This window comes from Trachurus trachurus, assembly GCF_905171665.1.
Source record: "Trachurus trachurus genome assembly, chromosome: 2".
Classification (NCBI taxonomy): Eukaryota; Metazoa; Chordata; class Actinopteri; order Carangiformes; family Carangidae; genus Trachurus; species Trachurus trachurus.
Genome location: NC_139914.1, coordinates 4,149,946 through 4,162,204, shown reverse-complemented (window position 1 = coordinate 4,162,204; position 12,259 = coordinate 4,149,946). Strand labels below are relative to the sequence as shown.

The 12,259-nt window shown below is 41.7% G+C and overlaps 1 protein-coding gene across 1 annotated transcript in view; it reads left to right on the top strand.

The window, feature by feature from the left end:
- The window catches only part of LOC310997897 (uncharacterized protein), a gene marked incomplete at its 3' end in the record, with an annotated part of 29,865 nt that extends 22,901 nt beyond the window's left edge, over positions 1–6,964 (top strand). The window contains exons 3-5 of the mRNA XM_083987728.1: positions 1,349–1,413; positions 5,694–5,793; positions 6,769–6,964. Of these exons, the coding sequence (XP_083843854.1) occupies positions 1,349–1,413; positions 5,694–5,793; positions 6,769–6,964 (361 nt within the window). The remainder of the gene's footprint in view (positions 1–1,348; positions 1,414–5,693; positions 5,794–6,768) is intronic.
- Positions 6,965–12,259: the final 5,295 nt, after the last annotated feature.

Below are 12,259 nucleotides of genomic sequence, written 5' to 3'. Positions count from 1 at the left end.
TATAAATAGCGCTTTCAAAAAGGTCACAGGCCTGTGCATTTAACTTTTGCACCTGTCAGCTCTGATTTAAGAGCCTCTATATTAAGCTCAGTGCCGGGAGGCTTGATTTTTGAAGTGCTTTCAAAAGCGACAAGATGCCATTAAAGAGGACGTAAAGCAAATGCTGACTCTTGGCACCAGAAAATAACGGCAACACAAACAATCGACTCGAGCGTCTCTACTTCTTTGGATTGATTATCAGCACAAATATCCACAAACTGCAGCTGCTTCATAATAAAAGCATCCATATATTTCGTACGTCTAATCAGAATTGGCTCCAGTATGAATTCTGAGAGTCAGTAGGGCACCACCGAACCCTTTAATGACTTTTTATTTTTTCTCTATCACAATCCAATGACTGCATTAAAACTCATACTCTGCACATGTGACAGATTTTGTCACAAGTCTTTTATTATTTTACAAGATGCAACCCTCGTCCAGGTTTCCTCCGACAGAACGCTGAGACCTCGTTTACAGTCCATCATTAATCCTCCGTGTTCTAACCCAATAAGACAAATTCAATACTGCCGGGATGCTGCACAGACTACAATGAAGGCTCAAATCCAACTCACAACCCTCCAATAAAGCCGGGCCGAGACGAAGAGGTGCAACGAGTTTAAATCACAAGAAGTGTAGTGTCATAAAAAAAAAAGTACCGAACGATGTGCTGATAGCAGGAGGAGACAAAGACGGATCAGTGGCTGCATAACCAGGATCCTGCATGGGATTTAAACGCTCTTTTTCAGATAAAATATGGCAAATATGGTTTTTATTCGATTGCTGTCATCCAATCAAATCGAACCGTGTCGGCCTTATTAAGCTTAAACCCTTTACTTATTGTTGTGACCCACTGCTCGTCTGGAAAATTTTAACTTGCGGTGTCGTCAGGTGTCAAACAGGTCACAAGATTTCATGAGAAAACCACGGGATTATCTGTGAAAGAGGAAGTTTTGCAAAGTCATGATGGATTGTTAAAGGAAGGAAGGACGAGTGCTGACCCTCATGAAACCATGTGAATTTAATGGTGCCTCAGAATGAAAGTTTATTTCCCAAAAATCCTGCAACTTTCAGTTTTGCAGGTGCAGAAATAAAAAACTCGAGAAAAGAATCGTGCATTACTGTACGTGTTGGTATCACTATTTGGCACCAAACAGGTGATGGGAATGTGAATTGGTATGGCAACAGTGAGGATGAAAATAAGATCAAGAGCAAAAAAAAAAAGAAAGAAAAAACGCAGCCTGTTCTTTCTGTGACACGACATTACTAGAATAGCTCTGACTAAAAATACACCTGTCGTCTCTAAATGCAGATCAAACGCTCACAGGAAGTGGACCAGAATAGAGCTGCTCCATCTTAATATCATCCAGCAAAAAGGTAATACTGCACACCTCCCACAATGCATACAGGCGCCTAGTACATGCACACACCCCTCAAGTCCGTCCTCTGCACACACACGCACGCACACAGGCTGTCAGGTAATTATCAGGCACCTTTTATTGAACCACCTTGAGTAAATAAGGATGTAGCAGTAAGACTCTACTTGACTTTTTCCCACATCGATGGGGAGCACGACTCTTTCACATGCACAAGAATAAACAGCTGTGCATGAGTTCATCTCAAAATGCAAGGAAAAGCTGTAACCTGCTGCTCTGAGTGCAGATGTGACAGGAATCAATGTTTTTTAAAGGGATAGTTCAACACTTTTGGCAAATTGACAGTTGTTTTAGAGGTAAATACAGAGACTGTTTGCTGAAAAACTGCCCCCGACGGGAACGCACATCAGCGGTTTTGCATGAATTTACCTCTAAAACAACTCTGTCTGGTAACGTTGTGTTATTATCTCATAGCGTGGTGAATGTGCAGGTCACAACTTGACCACCAGAGCGTTGTGGAGTTGTTGGATTGTGTATTTGATGAGTTTGATGAAGGGAAACCAAGAAATCCCATGAGCCTCCGTAGCGTAGCTCTGAGCAGCTCACGGCTCTGCTCCGCCGTTCTAAAAATAGCTTGCACCGACAATTAAAGGTAACGAACCTACTGCTATGACTATAGGGATTGTGGCAATGGGCCAATTTGCCAAAATGTTGAACTGTCCCTTTAAGCTTACTTAAAAAGTCTGATTGAGTTGTTAAATAAATCTAAAGACATAACGCAACAATACAAGTCACTGAGATTAGGAACTGGAATAGAAAACAACAGGCTTCAAATAATCATACGAGAAAAGCAGCAGTTTGTGTGCATTTATATATTTCACGACAAATATAATGACTGACTAACATTTAACTGACACACCTCAGACAAGCCACGCGGACACGTACACACTCATCCCTGCAAGACTCACTAAGCAGCTGTTGACAGCACTGGGTGTATCTGAAGTAGCTCTCCATCTCCTCCAGCGAGATGCTGACAAAACGCTCTCCTCCGCATTCCTGTTCTCCGGCGCATTCCTTCGTCCCATCCCTCCTCCTCCGTTCGCTCTCCTCTGCCTCCCGTGTCGTCCTCATCTCCACAGGTAGAGAGACAAGTATCTCCTGCCTCATCCTCCTGCTTTGTTTAAACACACACTCCCTGTCTGTCTGCCTATTCCCCATGCAGAAACACACACACACACACACGCACACCTGTCAAAGTTTCCCGAGTAGATTATACCACACCTCCTCCTTCTCCTCTGCCCCTCCCTCTCACTTTGGAAATCTGCATACCGATATCCGATTGAGCAAAACAGTCAACATTCAAGATATTAATAGTCACGTGTTAGCTGCCACCTTAACCACACACACACACACACCTGGAACATAATAGTGTTTTCAGCTGCCAACCTGGATATGAAATTATGTAACAACAGCCTTTCACAATAAAGAAATAAGAGCACATTCAAGTCGGACACTTCTAAACCAACACAACGCAACGACACAAACTCTCTCAGCAGTAATCCTGACTGGTTTGTATTTTATCAGATAGCAGATACTATATTGCTTAAGCTGCAACTGTTTTTATAGTTGCAGTTTAAGCAATATAGTATCTGCTATTCTTCGCTTTATCTCTCCCTGTTGTTTGAAAGTTAAAATCACAGGCCTTCAAATACAAATCAACCACCCATCCGATGTTTAAAACAAAGACCAGTCCAGAGCTGTGGCCTTGTGAGAGATAAGTATTGATCAGTCTGCGCTGTTTGACTTTACAACAATCGATGCAGTTTCTCCTCGAACCGTCTGAACCTTGAACATTCGATGACCCCAAAGCGCCACTTGTTCTTCTTCTTCCTCCTCCACACAGTTAGTGGATTTAAACTGAATCACACCTTTTTAAGACGGCACTCACCTTCCAGGTCAGTTTGGATGCATTTATGGTTCGATCTCCTTTCTACCGGTCGTCGTTGACAGCAAAGTCCGGCCATCATGACGGATGCTTGTGTGCTCGTCTCTGTAATCAGCTCCTTCGACTTTTTGTTTGTCTGCCCGACTGCTGAACACACACTTCTACCTCTTCTGCCGGTGTGTGTTGAGACATGAGGCGAGTTACCAATTAGCTACTCATAAGGGTTATTTCATGTAATCAGTTACTAAGGTCAAAGTGTGGAGAACCTGCTCTAAAGTCACAGCTAGTCCAAACACACACAAGTCCTGGCACAGTTATAAAATATTTTCATATTCCTCCATTAGTCAATACATATATATATCCAAAATCAACATGGAGTAATAAGTAGGTGCTACAGATGATTTAGATTTGTTTGGTTAAAAATAATGTGAATATTTTGATTTAGAATGATTTAAATAAAGCCAGATATTTAAAAAGATTGACCAGACCAGGGCTCCATTTACTGTATGTACCTCAAATCATACAGAAACCCCTTCAAAATAAGATACTACGTTCATTTATGCCACATATTTTGGTACAGTCATTCATCTTTTTAAGACAAATGCAAAACCTGAAGATTGTTTCCCTCGATTTTCATCTGATAATAATATTTCAAATGTTCTTTTTTTTCCCCTCAATGACCACATACAATAGATTTCTTATAAGTATCATCTACACACAGAATAGAGCAGCCTTTCTCTCTGTTTTTATCCCTACGGTCAAATTCCAAGTCATCCCAACGACAGCGGGCGTCTACCGCAGCATCAGCAGGGAGTTAAAGACAGAGGTTCGTCTATTTTGTTGGAATAATGACGGGGAAGCACAGCGGGGGTGGGGGTGGGGGGGGGATCTCCCTGTGGTGGTAGGAAATCCTGTCAGTCATCCTGTCACATTGATTTCAATAACAGACACTAAAAAACCAGGACACACTTCTTCTTTTTCTTCTATTTTCTTTCTTTCTTTCTTTTTTATAGGACATGTCCCGTCAGATTCAACACACACACACACACACACACTCATACAAACTATACTAACCTCTTCTCCAGAAGCGTGGATTGTTCCTGCTGCTGTGGTGTGTGTGTCGTGTCAACACACTGACAGACGCAGACAGATTGTGAAGCAGAAGACTCAACGCCTCCTGTCCTTCTTGAATTAACTCCAGAAGAGACATTATTGTCCTGGTGCTACACTACACTACATCTGCTCTATGGAGCCTCTTCCAGCCGTCTGCCTGCCTCTCTCTACCCCCCCACCACCACCGCCACCACCAGCAGCCTCTCCCCCGCTCAGTGTTTGCTCTTGTGAATGTGTGATTGTTTATCTCACTTCATGTTTATCACAGGAAGAGAGGGTGGAGGGTCCGCTACAGTACGACACAATCCCCATACAGCTAATTACACTGACTTTGGCTAAATGTATGTGTGTGCGTGTCCCAAGACTGCGCCTGCAAAACCGGGTTTTTTCTTTTTTAAAGTTGAATATGACAACAAAATGTGTAAAAGTGAGAAGATTCAGGCATATTTGCATATTCCTTTATGTTTTCACACACACACAGGAAGTAGCAGAACTGCTGACAAGATTATTCCATCAAATTTTGGCCATTTTGTTTCACTTCTACTGAATTTGAATCACACATGTGATGAGTGATTTAGACGTCTGACGCTAGAAAACTAAACAAAACCGTTGCTCGTCTCCTTCAGGACGGCTTCACCCAGCAAACACGATACATACAGATGACAAAGGCGTTTTTTAAAAAGCTCATGTATTAGATTACGGTTTCATCCATCCTATTTTTATCAATGAGGGTGATTGTATAACACAATACAGTTTAACAGCGCCATAATCGACAGCCTCCAAAATAAGTAATCAGCTCGTCTGACTGTTATCTGGGACATTGTGTTACCCAGTCAAGTGATGAGACGGGCGTTATTTGATCAGGGGATTTTTTTTTTTTTTTTTCCGGGGGGAATTTACTATGAAAAGGTGACGGTTGCCAAGGTATGAAGTAGAAAATCACAAACATCCTCTACTGTTATGTATAATGTCGAAAATGAGCATGAGCTAACTGCACAGCATGTGGATTTAACTATTTAACAATTTGCGCAAAATGCGTTCTGTTAAACCGACTATCAAGCCTTTAAAATATCCAGATATATTTACATTTACAGGTGTAAAAAGGTTGGTATATCTGGTTTATATACTGTAAGGTTTTGCTGGCATTAATTCCTTCTCGATGTGAACCGAATATTCACGGTAACGCAATAGTCCTGTTTGTCTTTGTGATTTTTCTTTTCCAGGAGCTAATGACTACCAAGAAGTCTCCGGCGGCGTCCCAGACAATAGGAGCCTCTCTGACTGTGGCATGAAGCGGGTTTGGACTTCACTGGAGCATCAGTGGTGAGAGGAAAACACTAAAATTACACTGGTGCCATCTGTAAAGGTCTCCTCCTCCCTTAGTCTATCGCATTATCTTTATTTTACCTAATTTATCATCACACAATCACACAAACAGTTCCCATTTAAACTTCAAAAGTACCAAGCAGTGGTGGTCATGCACTTTTCATTAAGTGGCATTTTTCTCGATTAGATTTAGTTCAAGTCCGAAAGATCAAAACCTGTTGCCCTCCTACTCGTAAATGGCTTCAAAACTAATCACAGCAATGACAAATTGGATTAATCTGGCTTTTTCTGGACCAAGTAACAAAGAGATGCAGACCTGTCACTGCTACTGAAGACGGTCACACCATTAGTTAGAGTTAGCGCATGGTCCTGGTATAAAGAGCATTGGTACAAAAGGAAGTACGTTTAAACGCTAATACTTTCTTTAAAGGATAAATGCACAGGAATTCACAGTGGTTAAGTCCAGAGAAAGGTCTGGCTGAGCGGCCAATGCTTCTCAGCTGACTGTGAGCGAATAAAGATCACGTCCTTGTCGCTGCGCTAACAACGGGCAGAGGCACAGACTCATCATGTAAACTATGATATAAAGAGATGACAATCAAAAACTCTCCCTGTCAGATTTCTCCCTCTTTATTTGGCTGCAGCTCCCTCAACTGAACGACACCTGAGGTGAAATCCCGTTTTTAGAAACCGCGGGCCCGTCCGGACATGTGCAACATGCACGCCGAGACTTGCAACATAACTTCAACATCATTTTCACAATTAACCACCAATCAAGGGGAAAAAACACCAGAACCTGCAATTGCAAACCCCCATGCATGGACATGTGAGAGAGAGCCGATCATTTGTGAAACAGGACACTGGCAGCGCCGCAGAGCTTTAGTGAAACACGGCCCCGCGACCGACGAGCGCCTGAACACCTGCTGCTCAAGGAGTGTGAATATTTTACATGTGACTTTTGTGTTGTTAAAGGACGAACACAGACACAGCGAGCGAGCGACCTACCGCTGATAGTCGACAGCGCGTCCACCGACTGCTCCAGCTGCTCTGGTACCGACTGCTGGTCTCCCATCCTTGCTCCAGGACACCAAAACTCCAGCTGGCTTTTTCTTCTTCACATGAACTTCACACAGCTCCTAAGAGAGCAGAGATGCTAAACGTTAACTGAAGCAACAAGGATTTAGAGTCGATCAGTGGCTAAAAACAATACTTGAACCATGAGCGTACTTGGCAGTAGACTCAGGTGAAAGGACACAGCGGGAATAATGAGAACTGAAAGAGGCTGATGCACTGTCCATTTAATTTGGTCAGCAGTGCACAGAGTGGGAGGGGAGGGGAGGGGAGGGGAGAGGAGAGGAGGAAGGAAGACACACACACACACACACACACACACACTCATGCCTTCACACTGCCGGCACTTTCGCAATTGCATAACACCTAACAACATTGATGCCTCTGTGTACCAGGAACACACCTCTGTCCTCACTGGTGTTAACAACGTTGCTGACGCCAATTTGATCTTTTTATTCAATTGAGCCGCGCAGCAAATTTATCTTGGCATTTGGGGCGTGCTGCATGGTCAGCTCAGGTCAAACTGTTCATTTATGATAACAGATAAACAATATCTCCGCCGCAGCAGCACCAGCTCATGCAGTCGTTTCCACTTGATTTTCCACTTGGAGCGTTTTTTCTTTTCTTTTCAAATGACGAATTTTGCAAGCTCACAGATCAATAGCCTCCAATTTGTGATCTGCGCCAACACCTGGAAGTCCTGATAGTATATTTTTGAATCAAATTCACTGAAGATAGATTCATGCTCGTGTTGTTTTCACCTAATTGTCGTCCTACAGTAGCAGCTCATCAGTGTTTTAATCTGCTGTCTGGCACGTGAGGGGTGTGTGCATCAATACCTGGTCTTACAACACAGACTCTCTCTCTCTGTCTCTATCTCTCAGGCACACACACACAGAGTGAGAGATACACACATACGCACACACCTGATGACTTCTGGCAGAACAATCAAAGCAAATTTGTCCAATTCCCCAACCAATTACCAGTCCCCCCCCACCCCCCCACACAGTGGCTTCTTTCATGGCTTTGACAATAGAGCAGCATGCCCTTAGTCATATGGTCCCAGATCTTGTGACGTGGTGATATGCCAGGCTAAATAAAGACCAAGACAAGCTCCTCATGCAACACAATGTGACACTTCTAACAGCCAAGTTCACGGACATTGGCTGCGGGGATGTCCAGAGCACATGGAAATGGAGGAGTCGACAGATTTCAGGAGCACGTTTGTTGTTTTTTTTGTCCAGGGAAAAGCGCGCAAACTCACTTTCAGTTTCTTGCACAAGGTTCTGAAAGACATGACACCTCACTCTGAACATGTTCATCCAGTCAAAGCCAGAAGGCACACAAAAAAGGAGCAGGCGTGAACACAGAAATTAATGTCTAATTAAAATCAAGATTTATTACCAAATTGTGAGCCTAAACATTTGAAAATGTCAGCCTTCAATTAAATAGGATTGATGGTTTTTGTTATTTCAACATGCACAACTTTAATTAGCTAATCAAAAAATTGAGTTTAGTGTGCTGTTGTCTACATAAAGAAATGTGATGCCTCTGTAAAGGGAGCAACTGTACCAACAGAGCTGTGCTGCCTCCTTGCGTCCTGTTAGGAAATTACAATAGTAAAGGCAATTCACCCAGAATCTATAATTCACCAATTTTCTACTCACTATCATGCCAAGGAAGGGTTTGGAGATTTCTATTTTTAGCCTTGTTGTAGTAGTAGCTAAATGTTTCTCTTGTTTTCCCCTCCATTTCAGCATATCTCCTTGATCGTGTTGTGAATTCCTTTTTCTCCACCACTTGTACTCCATGTTTGAAAAAGTCATAAATAAAATATTAGGGAGAAAGAAAACTCAATGTCACTGTCTTTTTTAATATCAAGATGGTGTACATTTGTAAAATCCAAACTGCACACACATTTAAGTCTATTTATTTGGTCACATTATTGTTTTTTAATAGTTAAACACATAAACAAATTGATTTGTGGAGCCTATTACCATTTTAAGCAGCTCTGTTTTATTATATTTTATATTTAACTATTGTGAAGTGGATTGTAAGAGTGTGTCTCTTGTCAGGTCCTCTCCTCAACTCCTTGAGGATGCCAACAGAAGGGAGACTATGACATCTGCTGGAAGAAGAAATAAGTACATCAATCCACACTCTCATATGTATGAGCTGCAATAAGTGAAACTAACTGCAAATATTGCAAAACCTGAAAGTGCATGGTTGCACAAAAAGTAACCACAGCTTTCAGTTCAAGCCAATGCACTGTTGTAGTCTGCCTGCCAGGGGGAGCACAGCAGGCTTCTGTGTGTGTTTCAAAAAATACATGAATACTCCAAAGTTATCAGTATGTTTGTGCAGGGGCAGTTTCAGCTTTAATTTCTGGAGAACTCACGTGTTTAGTGCAGCACTGGCATTAATCACCCTCCATACTTTACCTACCACGATGCATGCCTCATACATACCTTGCATCCACTTCTAGCCTACTGACAGCCATATTGTACATCTCCACATTAGCAGTGTCAAGTTGGAGACAGAAACTGGGATGAAGAACGGAAATAAGGTAATTAAATTTCAAATTACAGCATGAAACTGACGAGTAGAAAAGTATGAAATGAAACTCATGTCGAAAATGTTGCTGATTTTCTACGTGTCAGTCTTTTTTTAAAAATTATTATTATGTTTTTTTGTTGAAGCAGCAATGCAGTTGAATGGAGTGTTGAAAACCACTGATAAAAGGGGGTTTTGGGGAATGCAGAATTTGCATTTTTATTCACATTTTTCTATTTGTTACTTTGTAATGATACTTGATATAATCGCTGTGCTTGTAAGTAAGAAGTAAAAAAAAAAAAAAAAGAACAAAGAAATTAGACTGCAAAAAACTACAATTCCTCCCCCTAACGTTTCTGTGGGGGCTCTTATTTTGGAAGCCGAGACCGGAAGTCGCAGCATCTCATTCCGGCCGGCTCGACGGCAGCACCCCAAATCGCCTTATGGTTGCTTAGACTTCAACGGTTTTTCTATGTCTGTGGGAATTTGTCTCGACAGAAGCAGCGCGGAGAGATAAGGAACGGGAACTACTACGAGGTTTTTCCGTCGTGGATTATCTGCCACACCCGAAGATACCAGGCTTTTTAATTTTTTTTTTCTATTTTTAAAGATAATACTTCGTCCCCCCCCCCCGGTGAGTTGCCTCTCCCTAAAAGATGAGCTTCTCCTCAAGTTTGATGCAATAGCGGATGTCCTCGTGCTCGACCGTTTCTTATTTTTACGTGACGCATGTAAACGGTGTTGTTTTTTGTTTTGTACGTTAAGTTGTGTCCGTAAACGCACCACAGTTTGCGGTACGTGGTTACTATGAAGTCACTTTTATGTTTATGGCTGTTGTTGCTGTTGTTGTCGCTTCTTTCTGGTGTCAGATGTGGTCAATTCATGGTGATAAGTGTTGCTTTGAAACTTCACATGTACCAGTCCCGTTATCTCGCCTACACCCACTATGTAAAAAAAAAAAAAAAAAAAATGTCAGCCTTTTCCAACGGGCCACCTTTGACTTGACGAGCGTTCTGGAACGAAGAGACTCTTGTTAACGGCTAAGAACGTGGCGGTTGTTTACGTTTACTACCGTTTTACTAAATTGTAGTTGAATTGTGACGTAACGTAACGTAACGGAAGAAGAAGCCAACTCTCGGCGCGTGAATTATAGGCAAAGCGCATTTTCTTTCTCGGAAGCTACAAGTGGGCATACATGTGTTCGTGTGTCTGTGTGTGTGAGAGTAGCCTACAAACACACCACCACTCAAGTCTTCTGCTAAAAGTTTTAACGTGAACATTTGTGGAAGAAAGACCAACATAATTGACCGTTTTTCATATGTCACTTTCCTGGATTCATGTACTGTATAATATACAATGGCATGCAAAAGGCTGGGCACCCCTGGTAAAAATGTCTGTTAATGTGTACAGTGAACTATTCATGATCTCCAAAAGGCATAAAGCTACAGATGACGCATTCCCTTTACATTTTAAACAATATGAATTTTTCATTTTCAAAATAACAGAAAAGGAAAAGGGCCCTCAGCGAAGGTTTGGCCACCCTGCATAGTTAGTACCTAGCAGCCCCCCTCATTGGAAACTATCACAGTGTGTAAATAGTAAATAGCTTGTCTGATACCTTGGTCAAAGTTATCTGAGAGCTCAAGTCTCCTGGGTTTCCCATTCTTTTGCAGGTTGCTGCTTTAAATCTTGCAAAAGAGTGGTTCATGCTTAATGTTATGCCTTTTGGAGATCATTTCATCTTCCACTTCACATTAACAGTTATTTCGACCAGGGGTGCCACCGTGCCACTGTATATTTTGGGATTCTGTGATTCTCTTTAGTCCCACAGCTTGAGAAATGTCTTTGTAACACTCTCCAGACTGATAGATGTCAACGATTTTGTTTTTATCATCTGTTCTTGAATTTCTTTCTTTAGATGACAGTATGATGTGTTGTCTTTGAGATACTTTAGCCTCCTTCACTTCATTCAAACTGTTCTATTGAAGTAATGTCTTGATTCAACAGCTCTGTCTGGGTGTGGACAGTGAAATTGAACTCAGCTTTCCCAAAAAATTAGGTTTATCACAGTTAGTTCGTGATTTAACAAAGGGGGACAATTACTTTTTCACATAGGGCCAGGTAGGTAGGAAATGAAATCATCATTTAAAAACTGGATTTTACTTGGGTTATCTTTGTCAAATGTTAAAATTTGTTTGAAGATCTTAAACAATAGGCCAGTTCAGGTGTGTTTTCAGGTCAGATACATTAGGTACTTTGACATAAGGCAGCCCCTGGTAGTAATAATCAGCATGATCAATAAACTGTTGTTTCCAGTTGTGTGAGCCTGTGTTCAGGGTCTTGTCACTTTCTGTCAGAGGGAGGTGTGGCTGGAAGTCGCGAAGAAAAATGACTGAACATGTTTCTGTAGTTGTCTGATTAATGGTGAACATGCTTTGTGAAATCAAATATTGTTATTATTTGACTCTCATGAGTCACTGCAGAACGCACCCACTGTCTTTCAGTTTTTTATCTCCACACAAATTATGTGTTAGGTATTTCCCCTCCCCACACACACACATGCACCCATGCAATAGTTACCATATGTACAATAAGTGGTCACGCTTCCTTGAGATTGAATGTGAAACCACTTTCCTCTGCTTCTGGCTGTGTGGGGTTTCTGTGACTCATAGTCATTAACAGATTTAGGCATGGGATTCATTCCATTTTTGTTTTTTCTTATCTTGGTTTTTCCCCAAGTTACCTTACTTTTTAGTAATTTGTTTGTTCTCTACCGAAACTGTATTCTGTTAGTTTCTGCTTTCTGCTTTTATATTGTCCACACTGCTGAAATCAGGCC